The sequence below is a fragment of the Arachis duranensis genome, chromosome 6 (assembly GCF_000817695.3).
Source record: "Arachis duranensis cultivar V14167 chromosome 6, aradu.V14167.gnm2.J7QH, whole genome shotgun sequence".
NCBI lineage: Eukaryota > Viridiplantae > Streptophyta > Magnoliopsida > Fabales > Fabaceae > Arachis > Arachis duranensis.
The window spans coordinates 99,585,883-99,612,332 of NC_029777.3; the positions used below are offsets into that span (position 1 = coordinate 99,585,883).

Genomic DNA, 26,450 nt, shown 5'->3' on the forward strand with positions numbered 1-26,450 from the left:
AGGGGTCGATCTGTCCCTTTCGAAAAAATAAAAACGCTGTCATTTTGTGTGGGATGGGAAGTTCAAATGCTGCGCTGCTTCACTATCTACTTTGAAAATGTATCACTGCGTTCGACTGTAAACCCTAGAACAGCATGGTTCATAGTGAAGAACATGGGTCGACATCAAATCGGCGAAGTGGGAGAGATGAAAACGAATCAAGTTGGAGTTTGAATGTTACTGGGAGTGTAGGATCAAGGTGGAAGAAGAAGTGGGTTGCCCCAGAGTGTAATTGTGAAATTTATGCAATTTTGTTCATGTCTGGAACCTATATGAATCCAAACAGACTATTCTTTCGATGCCCATATTTCAAGGTAGGTTTATTAACAATTAAAATTTTGTTCACTTTGTTTCTCATTGATGGTCATACTTCAAGGTAGGTTTATCAAGAATTAAAATTATGTTCATTCTGTTTTTCAATAGATTCATAATAAAGAATATTATTTTGTAGACTCCAACACCTCATTGCAAATACTTTTATTGGCTTGATGATTATGTTGCATCATTCAATGAGGATGCTGCGAAGACTCTTTTGTTCGGAGGTTTGAAGCTGAATCAGAATCATAAAGAAGATCATTCTTCTGCAGATGATAACAAAGTTAGGGAGCTAGAGGAAAGATTGGTTGGCTTAGAAATTGATTTGAAGAAAGCTAGATTGAATTTTAGTCAAATTAGATGCAGTAGTGTTGGATGTGTTATGTTGGCATTTGTTACTGGAATTGTAGTTAGAAACCTGTTTAGTGGTGTAGTTTAGAGAGATCAAATGTTACTTCTGGAATACTGTGAAACATGGTGATCTTGGTTGTTAAGTTGGTTAGGGTATGACATTTGTTGCTATTGATCACTTTTGATGAATGAATATAAATATAATTAAGCTGGTTTTGTTTTTATATGTTCGTTTATTCAATTTTAAAGACTGCAGTAGTATACATGATTTTGTAATAAAATAAGGCATTATAAATTTGTTGAACAAAGTAAGAAGTCATCTGTTGAAAATTGAAACTTAAGACATGATACCATAATAATAGAATAAGGGAATCATCATAACAGCCCTTAATAATATAATTATCCAAAAGAGTATTCAACCAACTATATCACTGGTTGCATGTCTTAGCATCTAATTATATAATAACAAAAGCAAGGGCAACACAAGGTCCCTAATCAACATAGTTGTCGTAGCAAGTAATCTGATAACCAAAATAAACAGTGCCCACAAGTTATTGTTCAAATTATCTTTTCTTCCTAGTTCCAAACTTTTAAACTATATCAACTACTCAATTCTTGTCAGGAGGCCTAATCCCTGGAGTGGGGATGAACTTAAAAAGTCTTGATGCAGTTCCTGATGTTGCTGCAGCCATGGTCTCAGCTGATAGTCCTGTTGATACACCTTGGTTCGTTGGAGTAGTGGGTCTCACAATTGGTTGCTTCTCCCTAAAGCATGGTGCAGTGTTGGTGTTGAATTTTGTTGCAGGCTATCATCAGAGAAGATCATAGGAAAGGTCATAATTAAATTAAATAGAGATTACTAATTTAACTTAGGACCATGTTTTACCTCATCTGCTTGGGGTGCAGACTGGGAGACATTAATTTTCTCTCCTTGACCATGGTTCACTGATTGTCCTGTTGCAGATGTTTTGGGAAACTTCTTTTTGTTCTTTTTTGCCTTAGCCTATCATAAATGGTAACTGTTAGGATAACAAATAAAATAGTGTTATGCCAAATAAAGACCCTAAATTAGCATAAACTCACAGCAGTATCTAATGTAGTTTCTTCAGCATTGGCAGTTGACTTGTTCTGTCCTGTTTGCTGAACCTGTTTAATTGTCAAATCACAAGATTGAAACACAAGAAGGCTCAACTAATTAGGACACTTAACTCCTTAACTATATATATAAGACAGTTAGCATATTAAATATATTTTGAAAGTGAGTCATCACTTGTTGGATTATACCTGCTGAGTGTTAGTTTGGCTTGACTCTACAAATTGCAAAGGCACTTTCTTTGTCCTTCTCTCTTTCTTTGTCATAGGTTTCCAATTCGGGTCTTGAGGTGCATTGGTACAAGTCTTGTAGTAGTGTCCTAGCTTACCACACTTAGAGAAAGTGACCTGAAAGGTTTTTCTACATTTGTTTGGATTCATCTCTTTCTCAACCGGGTCTGATCTTCTCTTCATCTTTGGCCTATGAGCAGCTCTTTTGATTGGAGGAGAAAGAGTCTTAGCAGCATCCAATTGTACCCAGTACTCTTCATTATTAACCGATTTGATGCAATGTGAGTATGTAGCTCTTACTGCTTCCATTGTCAGCCACTTATGCACAAAATTTTCAGGCCTAAGGCCCATCTTAGACATGGCTGCCACTGCATGTCTACAAGGCATACCTATAGACATGAATTCAATTTACCACATACAATCAATCCTTTGTAACAAATATACAATTTTACAAGTACAAAATAGTATTCAAAACAAGTTTACCAGTTAGCTACCATAGGTTGCATGTGCATGTTCTTTCTTCAAGATTAACCCTAACCTTGTGATTTCGACAGTGCACTTCAAAAAGAACTCTCTTACTATCTCCAGCCCAGATAGCTTTCCATTTTTGGCTTTTTGGCTTAATGAAGTCGTCCAGTCTTTTTTGCTGCACTGGAGCTAAAGTGCTAACATGTTTCTCTAGCTTCTTTTTGTGTGCTGCCATCTTTCGCATTAGATAACATCTTAAGTCCTCGCACATTGTCAGTATTGGCTTACCCCTGTATGCCACTATCTTAGCGTTCCAAACTTCGCACATATTATTGGTGATATTGTCAACCTTGGGTCCAGGACTAAAAAATGCCTTTGACCAAACAGCTGGATCAAACCTATCAAGATATTCCCAAACTTTTTGTTTGTTGTCACTAGAACAGTTATATATATATATATGATGCATATTAGTGGTTTAGAGAATGAGAGTTGAATCTAGGCCTCTTTTAATTTTTCTTGAGTAATCTTAGAATTGAATGGAATTTTTGAATTATGTAGAGTTACTTTGGAAGAAAAGTAGGAGATATTTTTATTTTGTCTCTTGTAAAAAGAAGCATTCAGAACAAAATTGTGTGCAAGTTATATAGCTGTGAAATCTAGCTGGACAGAATAATTAGGAGATTATTTTGTTTTATCCCTAAGGTATAAAACTAGAAACAGAGAAGAGACGGAGAAGTGACACAACCATATATCCTGGTTCGTCTACTCAGTGTAATGTAGCTTACATCCAGTCTTCATCACAACAATGACGGAATTTCACTATCTTTGAACAAGATTACATTCACCAATTTTTCTAAAATTCTACCCAATCCTATATGGGACAAACTCAACTTCTACCCAAGCCAGATTTGACTAGAAACTCACCTTAACTTTCAATTGCAAAGTGCTCACCCAACTTATAAGAGAATCTTCTCAGGATCATGAAAACAAAACAGAAATACATATAAAAAATTCCTGAAATAAGCATTGGCTTTTTTCCAAGTCTAACTCTCTCTACTTTTTTTCACTCAATGGTTTTTTCTTACATTTCTCACTGTAATGTCTTTTATCATTGAAACAAAGAAAGATTAAACTGAAAAAACATAATATTCAATAAGAACCATAGAAGAGAAGAATAAATAGCTCTGTAAGCTATGAGAACCTAAATTTTGTGCTCTCACTCCTTGAATCAATATCTAACCGTTCACCCCTTTAATACCAGCTGTCAAGGAATTGTTACCTACGGTTCACCATAGATTTTGCGGATGGCATTTATGATAGAATTTCAATAAATAATGAAAGGAGTTGGAGTTGAGAGGGATGTTGTGGAACTGTATTAGGGAAACTACCCGCCACAGGTTTGAACAAAAGATGAATAGACTAAAAAAGAAAAATGAAGAGGCATAGGCATACTTGTGTTGTACATGGGGTGTCACTGTCTTTTTCATTCAAATTAGCCATGTTTTGATTTTGGGATTGAAAAGAACAATTTTATTTGCACGACAACTGTAGCAGAACTAACAGCGAGATACGAACCTGATGATGAAGTTTAAAGTTAGCTTCATAGATTTAGGCAAAATTGCTAATATCTCATAACGTACTCAATTGATCTCCCTATCTAAAGGTCTATGCATGCAGACCATTCACTATTTAGGATAAGGTCTGTTTGCAGCGGGATCTTTCATATGTTTAGGAATTTCTGACTATTGGACTTGGTCAATGTTAAACAAATCTCTTTCCGAGCGTTTAAAGATTGATGATTATCAATCTTATTGATGCCTTGTCATATGTGAATTTCGAGAATACTTGATTGCTTTCTTCAAATTATTACCCGACTAAAACAAAAGTCAGTTGTATGGATATGCAAATTTAGCGTTAAATAGTTATGATTATTTATTAGAATACAAAAAAGCTAAGTGGCTAATGTATATACAGACAAATATCTCAGAAAGTAATAAGGTTAGATGAATAGCTATCACTATTGTAATGGAACATCTACTACATCCAAGGTTACCTTGTTTGAAAAATTAGGACATGTAGATAATGATATAATGAAATTATTTAAGGTTTTCTTAAGATAGATATCAAATTGTTGAAGTTAATTATAATAATTATGTTTTAACTGAATTATGTTAATTATATTTGGTGAGCCCTAATTTGTTGGCTAATCACTAGGATTGATCAATTAAAATTAAATTTGGTCCACCCCATTACAGTATTAATTTTCATAACACTAATTAGCCTTCCTTTTTTTATCAGGCATGACGATGGCACTGAAATTTTTCTTTCAATTCATCTAAACGGAAAGCATGCATTAAGTAAGTTCTAACAAATTAGTTGCACCAATCAACTAATACTATACTTATCGCACTAATGTTAACCGCGGTTACTATCTAGTTGTGTTTCCTCCCATTTATTTACACATCTAATGCACTCCGCCTATAAATAACTTCAGACTTTTATATCGATAGGTAGAAGAATAGATGAAACTTAGGGTGTGGCTGATCAGAAAAAAGATAGCTGCCATGATAACACATTTTTTCTATTTTCCACAAATGATTTGGCTATCCATTGGCACATTAATAAAGAGCATTCACTATTTAGTCTAAGATCATTGTTGATCATGAAATCAAATGTTGAGGCATTCATTGGTCTAATGCTTAGCCAATGTGCAACGAATATCCTGCAAAGATTTTTAAAATCAACATATCACACTGTTGTGAGCTTTCTTATTCTCGATGTTAAAAAACAACACACATCTTGAATCTGGAAAAAATTTGTATATCTGGAAAAATAGAGTCTATTATTATTAGTATACAACAGTAGACTTTATGAAAAAATATTCCAATACAAAGCAACATTGGACAACTGGATAGATAAAGCAACGTTATTTCAGAAAATAATAAAATTATATTAAAACGTAAATGGATAAAAATTACATCACACTCAGGAAATGTTTGTTAACTATAGGAATGGAACTTTTACTACTTTCAAATTGTGCCATGTTGTAAGAAGAAAATTGATAATTAGTTCCTAAAATTATTTAATGGAATTGAAAATTTTATCTTATTTACATGATTTGATCAATTGATTTAGGCATTAGTCTTATTCACTATAATTTGGGTTTATATAAAACTAATGAGGTTTTAACTTGTTAAACTTCAGTGCTAACTGGATTAGGTGTTTTGTTTCTACATATTAGTTAAAATTCATTTGGCATTTATATAGTCATGCAGATCATTTTATATTAGACATGTATCAGGCTCTGTTTGTGCTTTCAAGTATGAAATAAAAACCCTGTTAATGGTAGTATGACGTCTAGATCTTATAAATCTATAGACATTGTTGATAATTCATACTTGCTATTAGTATTGACAAAGTCTTAATTCATGTGTTTAATCCATAACAATAAATATTGTAATACTACCAAAAAATACAAATAATTTGTCCATTAAGACATACATTAATACTCAAAATGTTGGCAGATATAAATTAGTACTGGTTAATACATTATATAACCAAAAGACAAATCATCATGTGTAATATCCCAACTATACTCAGATATTAGTTAGGATTAATTATCATATTCAACGGTTTGCATCTTTTGCCTCTTCTTGTCATCCTTTTAGCTTAACTTGTTAGTAGAGAGTTGAAAATCTTTTTCACTGTCAATGTTTAATGGCACTGCATATTTTACCCATTGGGAGCTCTCCTAGTTGGGATCTTGCACTTGAGGCTTGTGATAGAATCCTTCTCAACATCCTATGGAATACACAAGTGTATATTGTGTTAGTTGATAATAAACCAATTATCTCTAGATGTGCTTGCTTGTGATCATTATAAACTTTATATACACACCACAGAGCATTGGAAATTATTATCAGACTTGAGATTAGCCACAACAACTGAAACATCTATTAAATTGTTGATCCCATTCTCCTACATAGAGGCACACTATAATCCTTCTTAAAAATTGTAGGCAATTTATGAGTTGAATGATTGTTAGTTTATACAACGATAGATATAGAAGATACGTACAATTAAGACATTAGAAGGATTGCTGATGAATTCTGTAGGGCAATTTTTTATCGTCACATATTTTCATAATAGTGTAAACCTGGTCATACTTGTTGGATTTGGCTGTTTTAACATTAATTTTAAAGAGTAACTTCTTGTCCATTATGTAATCAAGGGTTGGGGGATAACCTTCCCTTTTCAAACACTGCAAATTTTAAAGAATGAACAAATCACAATTTGTGTATACGCACAAAAAAAATCCAAAAATTTAATATCTAAAAGGGACATATGCTGAACAAACATCTTCATCTTTGATTTCTTCAGCTTACCTCCCTATAAGCTGTGTTGTTTCCCTATCCCACATTAGCATAGTTATATTTCCTGTTCCATCGTAGGCCATAATTTCAACCTTATACTTATTATAAAATATGTAATACCATTTGTAAAAAAAAAATTCCTCATAATAAATTCTCCTGTTGAATAGTTCAACAGACTAATAAAATAGGGTCAATGCTTTACAATTCATGCAAGTAATTTAATGTTAATTAAACTGCATCTGAAATGTATCTGACCAATAAAATAAAGGCATCCAAATTAACTCTTGTCTCACACCTAAGAGATGCATTGCCATATGTGTGACCACACTTGGAACATTTATATCAATTTTCAATCGGGGTTTCTACTTTCTTTGGACACTTCCTATACAATTTGTAAAACCAATCGTTGTTGTCAATATTGATAGAGATAATGGTTCCACCAATCTTTATGGGACCTTTCTGCATCAAGCTTAGGTAAGTATCAAACCACCATTGTTAAGTTCAGTGAATGCCAAATACACTTAGTTATTAGTAAAAGTGTTAGCTAACTGGACCTCTGTGGAATTGAGTGCGTCCTCTATTGATTTCACTACGACACCAGATTGCACACCATGACCAGAGACCTGACTAATCCTAACCGAATTAGACCTTACACTGCCAAAAAAGCTGCATATTCACTCCATTAAACAACGTTATTAATGGGAACACAACAGAAAAAAAGTGCTTCTTATTGACTATTACACAAACCTATTCTGAAAATCATGTACCTCTTTCATGTCAGGATTAACACGTATTTTAGAGACATCAAAGTGGCTTTGAATCGATACCTTCTTTAAAAACAGAGACAATAAGAATCAGTTTTGTCTAGTAAACATGGCTTTATCACATACCAACTTTAGTAAACAAACCACTTTTACTAATGAAGTGGGTTAGGAATTCTAGCATGTTGATGCATACCATTCCATCGGCTGTGTTTAAAGAACTGCAACACTACTATTAGTGGTTTAATCCTGTCATATTCAAGATGGAGAAGTATGTGGTCGACCATGTCACCAAACAACACACAATCAAAATTGTTGTTACTACGTAACACAACACCCATATTTAAGAGGCTTACTCTAGGTCTGCTATCACAACCATCATATGTTTTGTCTCCTTTCCCTTACTAGTGATTATATCCCTTGGGTCTTTCCCAACAACCTCCTCTAAGATGTCTAACGAACAATGAATGATACCAAATTAGTCACAATTTCGAAGATACTCGAAAGGATGGTTACTATCTAAAGAAACATACAAAGTGGTTGCTCACCCAATAGCTAAGAATCATCAAGCTTTTCAGCAGCAAGAAGTTTTGGGATAGACTTCAAGCAGAAGGGTTCGAGTGAATAACTTGGATTTTCCACACGAACAACAACAGTTCTGTGGAAAAAATCAAAGTCCATCGATTTATTGTTGTTTTAATTTTTTTCATCTTGTCTACAGCTATAAAGTACTTATAGTGTATATTTTAAACTTCTCAAAAAACTCTTCCACTTCTTGAATAAATCTTTGTTGATTGATGCTTGGATCCTTCTTCCTTAGAAAAAAAATTCATTTCCTATAAGAATCTCATTTATCAATTACGAATTGAAATGAAGTAAATAAAGTTAAATAACTTACCTCAATATCTTAAAGCACTATCTCTATGTTATTAACTTCCTTTTGATTGTAATTGTTTAGATTTTTTCATATATGAACAACATGTACCTTAAATTTTCATTCAATCTTCTTGGCATTGACTTCCATTAGCATATCATACTCTTTAGACATTTTTACACAAATTTAAAAAAAATTGGATTGCTCTGTGTTTATTAGTGAGGAAACATTCTGCTATCTTTTATACTATTATTTGAAATCTTTGATTTATATGCATTGAGGAACCGCTAAATTGGTCTATTATTCTACATATTTACTCATTTTATTATGTTTTATTAGGTTATCAGATATTATTTAATTACGAGATATACTTATCTAACAAAAAATGATCCACAAAATCTTTTATTATTGAATATTTTTTTCATATATTTTCTTACTTTTACCTATAAAATAAATAATAATAAATTACACTTTATCTTCTAAAATTAAATTCAAAATTTAAAAAATTCAAATCCCAATTTTTATGTGTTCATCTCATTTTATTGTTATTAATTTCATAACTCAATCACCCACCCCGCAGGGAGCGGGTCTCTTGCTAGTTACATGAGCAAATTACAAAAACTATCGGGGCACTGCCACTTGGTTATTTTCGATCCCTCCCAGGCTCCGACTTCTTTGACCGAAAGCTCGTCAGTTCTGAATCCATGGAAGCCCTTCCCACGGTTCACAACAGCCACCAATCTCTCTGCTCTTCATTTCACTACTCTTCTCCCTCCCCAACACAATCCACCTGTTGTTCTCTCCTTCGCACACCACTTTCTCCGCCATCATCATCATCGCCTCCATCTTCTTCTATCAGAGCCTCTTCTTCCTCTCATTCTAATTCTTTACCGTCACCTCCTTCCCCCGACCCTCCTCAACAAAATTTCCAATACTTAGTTCCCTCCCTCGCGACGGTAACTGCAGCATCTGCGTTTCTGTTTCTAGGGTTTTGTCGAAACGGTTTCGTCAACAGGCCAGTAACACTAACGACCACGCTCTCCTCGATCGAAACAATTCCGGAATCGTTGGATTTGGATGGCAAGAACTATCTTGATGAGATCTTTGGTGGCAAGCCGTACCACGTTCAATCCACTCTGCACTTGAAGCTGAAGGAGAGAATCCCCGTTGTTCATGGCTTCAACAAAGCAAAGACCGATGACGACGATGCCTGGCAAGTACTGAAGGCGCATGTGTTTAGCTGCAGCGAGCAGTTGGAGATGGTGAGGGTTGGATTCGAGGAGATATTGGACAGGGATTTAAGCAAGGCGAGTCAAGATTGTGTTCTTGAGTATCTGGAGAAACTTGACAAGTACATAGGCATGTTGAAGGGTATTAAGTTGGCCATGGAGAAGTGTGAGAGAGAGAATGGAAATGTCAAGTATTATCTTAGGTTGTGGAGCAAGCTCGTTGAGGAAATTAGGGTCTTCGAGGGAAACATGGTTGGTGCTTTGAAGCAGCTCAAGGAACTTGAGCAAGAGTAAGAACAATTTCTTCCAAGGCTCATAGCTATTTACCATTTGTGGTTTTGTGTCCTATTTCAAATGCAAAGTATTGGTTTATTAAATATTAACTATTGTAATTAGAAGCACTAAGCCTCTAGGACTCGTCTTGAGGGATTTGGATAGTACGCATGAGTATCTAGGTTGAAATTTCATAGCCCTAGTTAAGAATTAGAACTGAATTAGAAGCTCTTTGAGTAAGCATGGGCAAGCATATATATATATATATATATAGTTAAGAACTGAATTGATGTACTAGTAATTTGGTCCTAGAGGTTTTATAATGCAGCATCTTGGTGGTTATAATATGCCTTATTACTTTTGCTTTGGGTTTAATTTTGCTTGGATTGTTAAGTTAGTTAATTCAGGCATAGGCTTTTGAGAACTTAGCTTTGCCATAGTTGATGAGATTTGCCAATTATGCATTTCTTGAAATTGGTATGCCTTTATAGATTCAAAATAATTTGCTCCATGTTTCTGATCTTGACATTTTGAGGAGTGTATGAAGCAGATTACTCATTGTTATTGCAGATGATCTGGGACCACTTTTCATAGCTTTTTTCGTTTCTCGGCAACTCGGTTGTGCTGTGACTAGTTGATAGATGAATCATTCCTTACTAGGAACCCTATGAAATCCATGTGGAATTTTTTCGCAATAGAAATCTAGGTGAAGCATTTTTCTGGTTTTTTATTCGCTTGTAATGAAATCTCAAGCACAGAATCAACTTCTGTGTAAGTGAATTTGTCACTTTAATTTCCTATGGATAATAGTGTTTGGAGTTGTGTATTAATTAAATTAGTTAGTTTGTTATTTGGGTCAGTTAGTAGTTTAGTCCTAGCAGGAAGGTTAGTTTTCCATGTAAATATACAGAGTTTCTGGAATGTTGGAATATCAATAAGAGTTTACATTTCTCTCATTCACTATTTTATCTGAATCTCTATTCCTTGATAAATAGCTATATCCTTTTTCTTTTACATTTGTATTGCAGCATTTAACGGCTTTAATCCTTTATGGCCTTATTACAGGTTGTTCAATAGAGTTTAAGTGTACAATATCCATTTATTAGTTGACAATGTTAATATTACTAATCAATTCAGTTTTCAAAACCTTGGAATTAGATAATGGGATTCTATATTCATGATAAATTAATTTCATAATAAACCTCATTGCTGAGATTTTTAATAAATTTTATGAAATTAATATACAAATTGGAAAGTGAAAGACAATATGTAGGTGAAAGTCAAAAACTTGTTTTAAGGCATTATTATATTCAATGACCATATAATGTTATTGCGGTTAATAACATCTAGTTTCTTGTAACTTAATGTTTCAGGAGTTATATTGATTAAATTTTATAACTCGTTACAACTTTAAAGTATCATATACGAAACCCTTTTTCGTTTGATATTTGGGTTACAACTAAGAAGCTTAGATTCATCAATTGTGTTGCTAATAATTCAAAATGGCTTCTAAACTTTACAAAGATGCCTCCAATGGTGATGAGGCAACAACAAAGCCTGTTCACTTCTTCAAGATCCTGCTCCCGAGCACCATTTTAGATGGAAAAATTGTAAGCAAGTCTATTAGGTAGCGTTTGTTTTGAATTATTGAGACAGAGAGACTAAGAAATTGAAACTCAATATCATGTTTGTTGGTTCAAAGACTGATACTAAAATTTCTGTTTGTCTCTAAAATTTCAGTATTTTAGTACTTCCGAAAAGTGAGAATACAGGGGACTAAAATTTTTAGAGATGAAGACTGAAATTTTAATAACATTTTATACCTAAAATACTTTCATTTTAATTAATTAATTTCAATTTTACCCTTTGTACAAATTAAATTAGAATTTCATTTTTGTTTCAATTTCTGTCTCCCACTTTGCACCAAATAGAATATTGAGATTTATTTTGATTTCTGTCTCTTAGTCTCTGTCTTTCAATCTCTGTCACCAAATGCTACATGGGATATTAAAAGAGAAACCAAGCTAATTTACAATTGTTTTTAGACAACATTATTTGATATCGTGCTCAAGTGCCTTATCACATTTTTGTTTTTTTGTTTTTTGTTTTGTTTTTAATCAAAAGTGGCATAATCTAACTTTTCTCTTTAGTTTTTACCTTTCCAATGTAGAACCAACACACTAGAACAGAACACGAACAAAATTATTAAACAATTTTAAATATAATACTACAAATCTTGTGGACGTTAATCTAATATATATAGTTTCTTGTCAAGATCAAATTCTATCAACTTTATACTCACTAGCATAATGCCACATATTCAATTCGTTTTTGACATTTTGCCTGGAATATAACACATTTGTAACTTAATGAAAAACTAGGCTAACCTAGTTTACCAATGTGTATTCCCTATCAAAATGTCAAGTGTTTTTGATAAAGTTATTGATGTATACAATTAAACTTGAGTTTATTAGAACACACTATATGATATATTCATATTTAATTTGAATCTATATGATAGATGATTCCTAGAAAGTTTGTAAGGGAATATGGAGAACGCTTGTCCAACAAAGTTGTTCTTAAGCTTCCAAATGGCACAGAATGGGAGGTATATTTGGAGAAACATGATGGAAGAATTTGGTTACAAAATGGTTGGAAAGAGTTTGTGGAGTATCACTCTCTACGGTTTGGGGATCTATTGGTTTTTAGATTTGATGGAACATCTCATTTTAATGTGTTCATATGTGATATGAGTGCCACGGAAATAGACTACCCCTTCAAGAATAAATATGGTAAAAGGGCCAACACTAGTGATGAGGAACTTCTTCCTCGTAAAACCAAGAGAACAAATGCAAACAACAAAGATGGGGGTACTTCTAATATTCAAGACAATTTAATTCTTAGATGAAATTTTTATAACTTCTTATGTTTAATTTGTTTCTTTTTTTCTAGGTAAGTTGAAGAATCCAAGGGAAGGAAAGATGTCCAATGACTTGCTTTCTAAAACTAAACCATCGGGTTTTGGAAAATTTGAAACTACAGAAGTTGCGAAAAATACTTCCTTCACGGTTATGATAAAACCAAACAGAGGATCATGTTGCATGGTATGTTTAATATTCTATACAGTAAACACTCGAATCAATGACTAAAAAATTTTAGTTTTTTTAAAAAAATTATAGTCGGATTACTCGGATAGATTAGTTCCTTCTTTACTTTCAGTTAAATTTTTAATATGTGTATGGATAAATAAGTTTTAACAAATTTTACTATAAAACAATTACATAAAGAGAAATTTTTGGAGATCAGTAACTTTTAATATTTTTTGCCATCATTTGACCAGCACAAATACTAAATTATTTTTAATAAATAAATTTTATTAATTCATGCATGCAAAATCTGAAAAATATGGACATAAATTATATTGATTCATATATGCAAATTCTGGTAAATATATGTGTAAATTATATACTTTTTATATGCAAAATTTCTGTAAATATATATACAAATTATTGCTGGTCAAGTACGAGTTAAAAATGATAATATTTGCTGGATGGTGACCTAGCATTGCTTTTAGATGAAAATAAATATACTCTAAGACAAAGTAGTCCATTTTCAAAACTGACTTTCAATTTTTTAGAATTTTTAATTTAGAGAATAAAATATTATTGAAAACCAAAGTGTTTGGTTGGAATTTTTTGAGAATGGATTTGGGTGTTTATTCTATAGTATAATAAACGTGTATCTAATCTCATAAACTAAACACAACTAAGTATGCATCTTATGTAGTGGTTACCGAGGGGCTCCTTAAAGGATTATATCAAACCTGGCAAGCAAACTGTTACATTGTTGGTTGGAGAAAGATCTTCAAAGGTTAGGTTGATCTATTACGAAAAACATTCTACCGGTTGCCTTACAGCAGGTTGGACAAGATTTGCAAGGGAATCTGATTTGGAAGTAGGGGATGCATGTTCCTTTGAATTACTAGCTAACCATTCTGAAGACATAGTCATGAAGGTTTCCATTTTTAAGCACTCCACTACTGAGCCATAATTGGGCATCAACCTATGTTTTTATCATGACAAGTACAAATAAATTCTACTCATTTTATCTTATCAAGCATGTGCTTATTATGGACAAAATTTTATACAATGCTAATATTATTTCATTAATTATGTCTTCTAAAATACCTGCAAATGTTTGTCAGTATTTAATTTTGAAATGAATAAGAAATTATTGAATTGAAATACAAAATTACTGAAACCATAACCATAACCATGATCTATATCCTCAAATCTCAAAGTTCTCAAAAATGACACTGAGGAGAATTCTATATGGCTCTCCAGTCTCTTACATTCTTCCTCAGCTCAACTTTGTCATTCGTCTCTTAGATTTGATTGAATTAATGACAAACCATATGAATTAAGTCAGCTTTTGTATCTATTTGTTAAAATCAATTCAAATTGTGTATAATATGATATAATATTATTATTTATTAAATTTAAGATAATATTTATATTATATTTAATTTTTTTAATTTAGATTTTTTGAAATAAATAAAATGATAAAATAAAAAATTAATCATTATTTAATTTATAGCTTTTATTGAGCTCTATTATATTAATTTAAAAGTGATTAATTCCCTCACTTTATTACTTCATAACTCTCTTATTTTAGAGGAATTTGATATTAATTTGTTATAACTTTTTTTAAAAAAAATTTTCATGTATTATTATTTAATAAATATTTTGTAATATAAAATTTATTTATTTATTTATCAACTTAAAATTATTTATATTTTTTAATAATAAATTCTCTTTAAAAAATTGAATAAACTAATCCAATCAAAATTACAATAAATTGGAATTAGATATGATTAAATTGAAAAATAAAGTCAAACAATAATGCAAATTAAAACAAATTATCTACTTTTGATTAGATTGATTTTCTTTCGAAACTAATCTAAACAGCAATATTATGCAAATATCTCACCATCTTTACTAATCATTTTGTATAGAATTAAGTAACATCTAAAATATTCTAATGTACCTATTAATCTATCATTTTATAAATTAAATTTGGATGATAATAAATTTGATTATAGCCAAAATAGCATGCTATATTAAAAAAATGATAATTTTTTCTCTTAAAGTTAACAAAATATCATTTTATAAATTATATATAATAAAAATTATTTAAAAAATTGTTACCAAATCTCTTCTATTTAAAATATTATAAATTTGTTTGTGTTTTTAAGTTGTTAAAAAAAGATTCTTTAATTTTTTTTATTTTTTGATGTGATTGGTTAAATTTTAGTAGTAAAAATAAAGTACTTGAAAAATTAAAAATATTCTTTTTAGAAGTTACAATTTATATTATTTTTTAAAAAGATTTTTTTATTAAAAAAATATTTTTAACGTAATAAATAAAGTAAAAACTCACCTACAGTTCTTTTTATGTGAATTTGCTAGTTGAAAATCTTTTTATATAAAATTTTTAAATATAAAATTATTTTTATTTAAAAAAAAATCTTTTCGCACAAGCTCGGATAAAAGGTAATGGATAAATAAATTGTGTTCTGGTCTAATTTGTCCAAATTTATTTTAAGCACTAATTTGGGAGTTCATTGAAAAGGAAGGCCCTATATGCTATGATGAGTTAGAGAAGCGAGAGAGGGAGTATAATCAATGGAGAACATTGGTAGCGGTGTGGAGTGGACACAATGGCTGTGGGGTGCGGCCACTGCTGCTCAACTCGGATGGGGTCTACGTTCCTACACTCAAGGCTTTACAGGCGATTCTCGCTTCATGCCTGTCAAGGCCTTCGCCGTCGCTTCTCTCTTCGTCGGCAGCGCCGCCTCCGCCTCCGTCCTCATCCTCCGATCTAACGGCATTCACAAGGTACTGCTGTCATGAATTCAAGATTCCTGTTTCTGTAGTAATATGCTGTGGTGGGTAATTTCATATGAATTATGTTGTGAGTTGAAGGTTTGAAGAGGGTTCCGTTGCTTCATGTTGGTTTTGGTTTTTATTTTGTTTATTTATTTATATGCTTTTTGTTGTAAATGTGGTATGTGTGATCATGTAATTTTGCAGAGTGAATTGTGATGGTTTGTAGTTTAGGGGTTTCTTATGATTGCAGAAATATTTCGTGCATAGAAGTAGGGTTTTTGTGTAACTGAATCTGGTTTCAATTGGGTTTCGTTGCTTCAAGACCCGAATAAGTGTGGATGGAAATGTAGTTTTATTAAATAAAACTTGATATGTTTATGTGATTAGGTAATTTGGTCGAGAATGAAGTGTTTGGCTACTTTGAGAACTCATTAGGTGCAGATGGAACTGGTTACGTTAGGCAGGTTAAAATTGAACCGGTTTCTTTGTTATATGGTGTTTGATTCCAAAACTTAAAACTCATTCAAAATTATTATGATCAATGGTTACCGACAATGAACAGTGGTGGTTAGTTGGTGGTGTGCAGTCACTGGTTGATGGAGGTATCATAAAGAGGTAAAATATATTAGAGAGAAATTAGTTTGTTGTAAGAACTAGTTGTAGGCTTAAATTGTTTCAAATGAAAACTAGTTCCATTCATTTGTGATGTTACTAAAGTAACTAAACAATAATTTAGAAAGAGCAAAGCCACAATGTACCTAGCTAGCTGGGTTCTGGTTACCAAATACCCCCTTATGAAATGGGTATGGGTTGTGTTTGAAGAAGGTTGATCAACAAAGAATATTGATATAGCTTAATTTGCAATGAAATGGATGGTATTGCTTGTAAAGTGTATGTGACCAAGATGCATGTGGTTTTGTATAGTGGAAGGAATGGGTATGTGATTCAGTAACTACGAAGAATGAATTGTTAGGGTGGTTTCTTGTTACATGTTTATGGTGATGGTGAGATGCTCTAATTCAAATTACAAAGAATGAGTTGTATTGATATATATATTATCAACTAGGAGATAGAATACATATTCTGTATTAAAATGTCAGAAAAGGGTTTGTTGATTGTAGGTTGAGTTGTGATTGAGTCAAATGTGTTATCAGGTAATCCTGCTGAGTGAAATACGAAACGGGCCTTAGTTTTTGTATATGGCCTTATTGGGTTCTAGACTTCTAGTGATGGAAGAAGCTGTGTTACTCAGGAATTCGAGTTAGCAAATATGATGTTTACAGTTACAGTGGGAGAAACTATGGTGTCAGAGTGTGTGTGCGTCTGTGTTCTTTTTTCCCCTTTATTATTATTATTATTATTTATTTTTTCTGAATATGAGCTTGAATAATTACTGTTACAAGTATTGAATTTGAAAACAATCCCTGACAACAGAGAGAAATTGTTGTGACTTTAGAAAATCTGCTTATATGATTTAGCTATTATACATGTTTGGTCCACTTTTGGCTTTATTAATAATCTTCCATGACATTCTTAGTTATGATATGCATTCTAGCAGCAGCAGCTCTCATCAAATTTATTCATTTTTTAGTGGCATCAGTTGCTAAATTACCAGTAGATGATTTTCAACAAAATCTATAAGAGGTACAAGATACTTTATATTTGCTTGATTGAAAAGACTCTAGAGACAAGTAAATTAATTAAGATTATATTCGATAGATCACTTTTATTATAGAGCTGGCTTGTTGCATTTGTTTCATTGGCCTAATGTTGCACACGACAAAGCTTGGTGCATGATAAAAGATGTGTGGTTGTTTGTTGGTGATTGGTAATCATATCGTTTTTGGTCTCTCTTCTTGTTCTCTAACCATGAATCATAATTGTCCATTAATTATTATAAAAATTTAGATAATCATTTTCTTTTTGAGATAACAATCAAATTGGTCCTCCAGTTTTCTTTTGATAATCAAATTGGTCTCTCATTTTTTAAACTAATCATGCTAGTCCCCCATTTTAAAATGTGAATTAAGTTGGCTAGTTAACGGTTTTAATGTAAAGCTGATGTGGAACGTTAATTGTCAATCTGATATGGCAGGAAAGGCATTCCAATCAGTTACCTAATGGCATGCCATGGTAGATTGGTAACTTAGAGACTAACTTGGTAATTGACGAAAGGACAAATTTGATTTAAGGTTTAAAACTTAGAGACTAACCTGATCAACTTAAAATAGAGGGACCAATTTGTTCATTGAGTGAAAACTGGAGGATCAATTTGATTATTAACTTTTTTTTTCCCACTTAACTGTGGTGCCTGCTTCTTTTAATGCTGGTTTTCAGTAAAATAAAATGTCTTCCTTCATCACGATTATGCCTATGACTCTTCATCACATTGACTATAGGTGGACGACCTCATTGAAGCTGGTGCAAATTTAAGAGCAAAACTTGGGTTGCCTCCACGTAAACAGGATAAGTAAGAATATGGTTCTAGCTTATGTAAAGAAATAATACTTGCAAATTGTTTTTTTTTTTTCGTCTTTTATTGGCAACCTTAATCATGTAGGAGAAGATGAGTATAAACATTGCATAGATGAGATCAAAATATTATTCAGGCATGCCTTAAACTCTTATCATGATTATAGACATAGTTACGATGAGTTTTATATACAGGATTATAATAGTTTTTAGGAAAAAAAATGTAATTAGTCTCTTTAAACATTGAGATAACTAGTAATTTGCCACAAAAAACTTAAAATTTATCTCAATTAGACACTAACAATACTCCATTCTAACAATGGCTCCAACAAACCGTTCCATTTAATTTTGTTAGGTCTAAACAGTGGTCCATGTAGTAAATTCTGAACTCTCCCCTTCGAGCTAGTTAATCAAACAAAAAAGACAGGAAGAGAAAAAATGAAGACCATCGTAACAAGAACACTTGCAAGTGTTCTTTCACACTAAGAAACCATATATGCCGCATAAGAATATTATATTTTGTCTATCTTGTATGCTTCGGAAGAAGAAAATCTACCTACTCCTAGCAGAACCCAACCTATACTGTTCCAAATAGAAATGATGCCTGGGTTTGATTTCAAACCTGGCTTACAAGTGGCTTTCTACTTCTTTCCGTCCCATTTGTCTACTTCGTTACTATTTTCCTTTGCAAAATCCCACCTATTAGCATCTAAGTGGTCTTCTGTTGGGATTTGGGACCCGTGGGGTGACTTGGGTGTATGGGTACAGTTTGGTCACTAAAGGAGGAAGTGAAAATGGATGTGGGTTATATATATTACAATGCATGACAAACTGGTGTGGCGACAAAGAGAGAATAGTTAACAGGAAAGTCAGACAAATATTAGAATAGGATTTGGGGAGAGTAAGCTGTTAGTGTGTGCACATTTTAATATTTTACTGTTTCTTGTATCAATTGACTAATCCCTACTTATTGTCTCGGTTTTATTCATTGGCTTAAGTTGTTTTAATTACTCACGGTTGAAGTCAATTCTCCACCTATATTAAAAATTAGATGTCTTGTTGAAATGATTTCTTCTACATTTATATTTAAGTCGATTTTTAAGACCAACACCCACTGAAGTTCAACTACATTTATTTGGAGAATCTATTATTAGTATTAAAAGATTTTTATTTTTTTATTTTTTAATGTAATAATTTAGATATGACATAATTTTGAAATATAGTAAAAATGTTTCAATGATATCTATTTTTTATATATATCTCAAATTTCAATTCGGGTATAAAGAAAGGAGAGAAGTTATGTCATTCTATGGTGTTTTTGCATCACGAGGTGAACCTTATCAGAAACAAGGAGGGAAGATTATTTAGGGAAGAAAGGTAGAGAAAAAATTAGAGAGAACGAGAGTAGAGGGTAGAGTGCGAGAGAAGAGAATGAGTGCATATTCATTATGAGGTTAAGTTCAATCAGATTACATTGTAGTGATGAGCTAATATACGAGGGAGAGAGTAACCAATTGATGCTGACTTGGTAAGAACTAACTAGTTATAAACTTAGTTACATGTAACAGACTTCACCCTTCTTCGAGCAGCTTCTAGTAGTTCCGCTGACCATAACCCTTTTTGGAATTCTCCGTTATGGTCCAAATTCACTGAATTCTTTCCTATCTTTCAGTTCTCAATGTTCTCATTTCTCAGAATTTTGTAGGATTTTGCACCATTTGTTCTATTCTACTCATAAATTACAAATAAGTTGTACAAATCCTCATTAATCCAATTTATTTTCTTTTTCAATCACTATGATCAAGGTCCTATTATCTTCTTGCACCAATATCAAATGTATTAACATAAGAACAAATTATTGATCCTCTAGTTTGGTCTAGCGAAATGTATTTCTACTAGTATTAATTAAATCCGTGATACTATATGACCAAGTTGATTCAATAGTTTATTGGCACAATAAAAACGAGTAGAAAAAAAAAAGACTTGGTTAAATGTGGTTACAAACATAATTTATTCATGTAACATTTATCTAATTTAATTTGGAAGTTAATTGCATGAATGGCTTGTTTTTTGCATTACCTTTACCTATATATAAATCCACCTTGGTTGGGACCAGGTAGGACTGGTACTCATACTCAGTATTGCACCGTAGAAGCACTGTTCTTGCAAGATAGAGAGGATATCAAAGACTTCTCATTTCTCCAAGAGGATACACAATTAAATTGTATTGTTTTAACTTTTATAAGTTTTATATTAGTACATCAAACATTCTTTGACATGATGCGACATATTTCAATTTTTTTTTTCATTCATAACAAGCTCAGAAGCTTATAAAAGCATTAGTCTTGTTTGTTCATTAGATTTTTATTCCTTATAGGACTTGGTTAAACTTAATAAATATAACATGTTTATTTGGTTAGGTATATGGATGATTCACGACAAAAGGCTAAGTCATGAGATACAACAATTAGTTGGTTAGGATTTCTTCTGGAGGCCATTGAAAAGTTCATGAGGTGATGGTTTTGAACCGTGGAGATTTTGCATCAACAATCATGAGTCGGAAACACACACATTGAATTGATGGACTCAGTCATGTAATTTCCAATTTAATTATATCAATGCTGTTTAATTAGTTATATTGTTAATTGTGTTGAATTGATAACATTAGTTTGTATTTGCATATCAAGTGTAATATATAATTATATATACCAGGCACAGGGAAAAACAGAAAATGTCGTCTGTTTCATCACAATGAATTGCTGCTGTCTTGGCGCATTATCTTGTATCGAATTTTCTGATAAGATTATAAAGAAAAGTAAAATAAAACCACATGTAATAAGTCATTTAAGATTTTTGGGATAAATTTGTCTTTATTCAAGACTAAATTAACTGGTTAACTTGAGCATTCAGACAAAAAAAAATCTTTGGTTGTTCAGAGAGAGGAGACAGAACACATTGTTTTTGTCTTAAGCTAATATTGATATGGATCATTAAGTGACAGCTGAGATGTTCATATAATTAGCCATTGTCATGAGCCACAAAATAATTTATTGAGGTGTTGAATGTTGTCATCTAGTATGCAACCAACTAATAATATATATTTTAAATGTATATTTTATATTTTAATATATATTTTATACTAATTTTAATATATACTTAATATAATTGAAGTAAAAAAAAAGAATAAAGAAAAAAGCCACTATAGCTGGCCCATATTAAATAATGAGAAATATTAAGAAGATAGTAGATTTGGTGATTTATAATCATCAATTAATTATTATTAATATTTTTAATAGTATAAAATTATATCTCATAATATAAAATTAATTTTTTTATTAATTAAATACTGACTAAATTTTAATAAAAATATTGATCCATATACTTAAACAATGTATAACATCCACATCAACCGAACCTTAAAAGGCTTTATTTTTGGGTGACCTTTTTGGGAAAAGGCTTTATTAATTATTATCTTCAATCCCACTAAAATTTTCCCACTTAGTAGCCAAGTGTGACAACGCATGCGTTGAAGAACCAGCATCTTTGTTCACTGCATCAGCAGCATAAGCTTTCAAATCCTCCATTCTTTTGCGCATTGCTTTACCTTCTTCCTGCTCCATTAGACACTTTATCACGTTTGAAACTTCCTCCTTTCCAACAACACCATCTTCTCCAACATTCGGCCTCACCGCCACTTTGAGTCCATCAACTAACAATACAGCATTCATCCTCTGCTCTGCAAAGAGTGGCCATGTGATTATTGGAACTCCCACTTGCACACTTTCCAACACCGAGTTCCAACCACAATGACTCAAAAACCCACCAACTGAATCGTGACTAAGGATTTGTACTTGGGGTGCCCATGATGGCAAAACCAAACCTTTCTCTTTGGTTCTTTCTAGAAACCCACTTGGTAAAAATTTCAAAGGATCCTCGTTCTTTTGGTTGTCTAAGTAAGCAGCACTCGATGAATCACTTGGTGCTCTAAGAACCCATAAAAATCTTTGACCACTCAATTCCAAACCGAAAGCTAGCTCATTGATTGCGCTTTGAGAGAGTGTTCCGCCGCTTCCGAAAGAAACATACAAAACAGAACTATGTGGCTGTTTATCCAACCATCTTAAACACTCTAATTCCTCATCACCATCATTGCTTGATGACCTTTTTTGTGTAATTGGTCCAACATCATAAAAGCTGAAGCAACTTTTCTCCCTTGCAAGTGCTTTCATAGCAGCTGATTCCAATTCCAAGAAGCTGTTGATTATGAATCCGTCTACATTACTGAATCCTTTGGAACGTTCTAGATAGAGTTTGTAAGCATCACTGGATCGATTTTGCATTGGAAATGGAAGATCACGCCCGAAAACTGGTACACAACCGGGTAAATAGATAGGATCTTTTAGGTCTTTGTACTCACCGGTAACTTGCTCATCAAGTTTTGGCAAATGCAAACACAATGAGAGAGCCATAACTGAAGAAGGGAAGTAAATGTAGGACAAGAAATTGAACTCCTTAGCGAATGAAAGTGCTTCGAAGGCGTAAGCATCTGCGATCAAAGCTGCAAGTGGTTCCCTTAAGGTGAGGGATTTAAGGGTGTCACGAATTGATGGGAGAGAGAGGGTAACGGTTTTTTGAATAAGAACTCCAGGGTATGCTCCTTGTGGCAAGTCTTGTTTGTTGATTGGAGGGAGAAGGATGGAGTGAATGTTTGAAGGAAGAGTTTGAAGGTAGGATTTGGTTGAATCTGGGTGTGGCCCAAGTGAGGGAATCATGCAAGTGACATGAAAATTTGGGTGAAGCTCCAAGAATCTTTTGGAGAACTCAAGTATTGGAACTAGGTGGGTTAAGCCAGGACTTGTAATAACAGCTATGCGCATTGTTTTTGCCATCAATTGGATTGTACGAGAAAAGCTATGGTTTTGATTTTGGTTGAGAATTGAGATATGTAAACTATATACGGAAACTTTTCCTTGTAGTAGTTGACTAGTTGTGTCCAACTTCCACGTTGTGAAATGATTTTCAATTAGGATTTTGCTAACTAGTATAAATTCTAAGCGTACTTTTCAAACTATAAAAATAGAAGAATAATTTAATTGAGAAAATTGTTACAACAAGGATAAAAATGGATGCTCATTGACGGTGGATCTGATTTTTTATAATGAAAAAAGTAAATTCTCGTGACAGCACAATTAATATAGTTTAAAAAGTTGAATTTATTTGCTTATAAAAGTATGGACGAGACAAATAGATTTTACACACACAATAACAAAAAACAAATACAATTCCCTCTCTCTTTACTTTTAATACTTCTTTCTATCTTTATATATATATACATTACAACAAATAATATTAATGTATATATATAAATCATTATTGAGCTAATTATATTAATGCTAGAGTCTTCTATTTATACATCTTTATTTTATATTTAATATATCTTTTATTTATTTTACAACACGTTATCAGCACGAGACTCTAATCAAATTTTTAGGAAATCTCAGGTAAAATTTTTTTATTATGTCGAAGCTCTCTCATCTTGAATTCAATGCTCTTGATATATCTGAAAACAATTATTTATCATGGATATTAGATGCTGAAATCCATCTTAATTCAATGGATCTTGGAGATACCATTAAGGCTGAAAATAATGCATCCCAGAAGGATAAAGCCAAAGCCATGATTTTTCTTCATCGTCATCTTGACGAAGGATTGAAAAATGAATATCTCACATTAAAAGATCCCGAAGATCTTTGGAAAGACCTTGAAGAAAGGTATAATTATCAGAAAACGGTGATATTTCCTCAAGCTCGATATGAATTGACGCACTTGCGTTTACAAGATTTTAAATCCATAAATGAATATAATTCTGCAATGTTTCGAATCACCTCACGAATGAAATTATGTGGGAAAAAGATCACTGATCATGATATGTTGGAGAAAACTTTCTCAACCTTCCATGCCTCGAATGTACTCCTGCAGCAGCAGTATCGAGAAAAAGAGTTTAAAAAATATTCTAAATTAATTTATTGCCTTCTTGTTGCTGAACGCAACAATGAGTTGCTATTGAAAAATCATGAAGCGCGCTCAGCTGGCGCCGCCCCATTTCCTGAAGTAAATGCGACAAATTACCCCAGAAGAGGTAAATGGCAAGGTTTTAATAACCAGAAAAATTATGGAAGGAAAAAGAATTATATTCAAAAGAGAGGATCTCACCAGAAGTGGGATAAAGAAAGAAATATCGGGCAGAATAAACCAACAGAGGATAAGTGTTTCCGTTGTGGTGGAAAGGGCCATTGGTCACGTACCTGTCGTACCCCAAGGCACCTAGTCGATCTTTACCAGGCATCTTTGAAAAAGGACGACAAGGAAAAAGAGTCGAATTTCGTTTCAAATGATGCTGAAAATTCCACCACTCATTATGATGTATCTGATTTCTCTGAGAATTCTGAAGGAAATATTGGTCATTTGATCAATGATGGAATAGTTTAATGTGTGAGATTGTTAAGCATTCATGTAAATAAATAATGTAAAGAACGTATTGTTAAGTTTTCTATGTATTTAAGTTTCAAATATGATGTATATAAATAATGAAATATTAATGTTTATAAATTTTAAAATCATTAAATATGTCATGTTTTAAAATAAAATTTTAGTATATGACATTATTTTTATGTGCAGTATTTCTTAGAAAAATAATTCCGATCAAGTATTCAATTCAACTGTACATGCTACTTATTTTATTATTATTTGTCTTTGAAGAGAATGGCAAGGATATGTAATGAAGATATATGCCTTGCGGACAGTGCAAGTTCGCACACTATTCTAAAAAATAATATATATTTTACCCATCTGGTGCCAAAAGAAGAATGTGTTAATACTATTATTGGCTCATGCAATGTGATAGAAGGCTCCGGAAGAGCTATAATTTTGTTTCCTGGAGGAACAAAATTCATAATAAATAATGCACTATTGTCTACCAAGTCTCGAAGAAACTTGTTGAGCTTTAAAGATATTCGCGAAATAGATATCATATTGAAACAATGAATGAGGAAAATCATGAGTATTTATGTATCACAGCTCATGATTTGAATAAAAAGGTTATATTAGAAAAGTTTCCCTCTCTTTCATCTGGGTTATATTATACCAAGATTAGTGCAATTGAATCACATGCCACTGTAAACCAGAAGTTTACTAGCCCAAATGAATTCATAACTTGGCACGACCGATTAGGTCATCTGGGAACAACCATGATGAGGAAAATTATTGAAAACTCTCATGGACATTCACTAAAGAACCAGAAGATTCTTAAATCTAGTGAATTTTGTTGTGCTGCATGTTCTCAGAAAAAGTTAATTTTAAGGCCATCACAAGTAAAGATTAGATTTGAGCCCCCTAAATTTCTGGAAAGGATTCAAGGTGATATATGTGGACCTATTCATCCACCATGTGAATCTTTTAGATATTTTATGGTCCTAATAGACGCATCTTCGAGATGGTCACATGTGTGCTTATTATCTTCTCGCAACATGGCGTTTGCGAGATTACTGGCTCAAATTATTCGATTAAAAGCACAATTTCCAGAAAATCTAATCAAAGCAATTTGTCTTGATAATGCTGGTGAATTTACTTCTCAAGCTTTTGATGCTTATTGTATGGCTAATGGAATGAGTGTTGAACATCCAGTAGCTTATGTTCACACACAAAATGGGTTAGCAGAATCACTTATTAAACGCCTCTAATTAATTGCTAGACCCTTACTTATAAGAACAAATCTCCCAACCTCGGTTTGGGGGCATGCTGTTTTACATGCCGCAGCACTTATTCGTTTGAGGCCAACGAGTTACCATCAGTTCTCTCCTATGCAATTAGCTTTTGGCCAGCAGCCAAATGTTTCCCATTTAAGAATATTTGGGTGTGTGATATATGTTCCCATTGCATCACCTAATCGCACCAAAATAGGACCTCAAAGAAAATTGGGGATATATGTTGGATATGATTCTCCCTCTATAGTGAGATATCTTGAGATACAAACTGGAGATGTATTTAAAGTCTGGTTTGCGGATTGTCATTTTGATGAATCAAAA

At 32.6% G+C, this 26,450-nt stretch overlaps 4 protein-coding genes across 5 annotated transcripts; 3 read left to right on the plus strand and 1 right to left on the minus strand.

The window, feature by feature from the left end:
• The first annotated feature begins 9,080 nt into the window (after positions 1–9,080).
• Positions 9,081–10,980, plus strand: LOC107495081 (uncharacterized). The gene is made up of 2 exons (XM_016116151.3): positions 9,081–10,023; positions 10,577–10,980. Exons 1-2 carry the CDS (start codon positions 9,209–9,211, stop codon positions 10,578–10,580), a joined length of 819 nt encoding a protein of 272 aa, XP_015971637.1. The 5' UTR covers positions 9,081–9,208; the 3' UTR covers positions 10,581–10,980.
• A 528-nt stretch (positions 10,981–11,508) lies between these two features.
• LOC107494954 (B3 domain-containing transcription factor VRN1-like) lies at positions 11,509–14,056 on the plus strand. The gene is made up of 4 exons (XM_016115997.1): positions 11,509–11,616; positions 12,528–12,876; positions 12,959–13,110; positions 13,793–14,056. The coding sequence occupies exons 1-4, from the start codon at positions 11,509–11,511 to the stop codon at positions 14,054–14,056; spliced, it is 873 nt and encodes a 290-aa protein (XP_015971483.1).
• A 1,553-nt stretch (positions 14,057–15,609) lies between these two features.
• On the plus strand, positions 15,610–21,195 carry LOC107495090 (uncharacterized). Of its 2 annotated transcripts, none has more exons than XM_016116163.3 (3): positions 15,610–15,903; positions 18,294–18,364; positions 20,787–21,195. In XM_016116163.3, the coding sequence occupies exons 1-3, from the start codon at positions 15,691–15,693 to the stop codon at positions 20,821–20,823; spliced, it is 321 nt and encodes a 106-aa protein (XP_015971649.1). In that variant the 5' UTR covers positions 15,610–15,690; the 3' UTR covers positions 20,824–21,195. The 2 variants fall into 2 exon arrangements, with proteins under 2 accessions (XP_015971649.1, XP_015971647.1); XM_016116161.3 differs by having other exon boundaries at positions 18,294–18,360; positions 20,766–21,195.
• A 588-nt stretch (positions 21,196–21,783) lies between these two features.
• LOC107495103 (hydroquinone glucosyltransferase-like) lies at positions 21,784–23,289 on the minus strand. The gene has a single exon (XM_016116187.3). The coding sequence runs from the start codon at positions 23,253–23,255 to the stop codon at positions 21,828–21,830; it is 1,428 nt and encodes a 475-aa protein (XP_015971673.1). The 5' UTR covers positions 23,256–23,289; the 3' UTR covers positions 21,784–21,827.
• Positions 23,290–26,450: the final 3,161 nt, after the last annotated feature.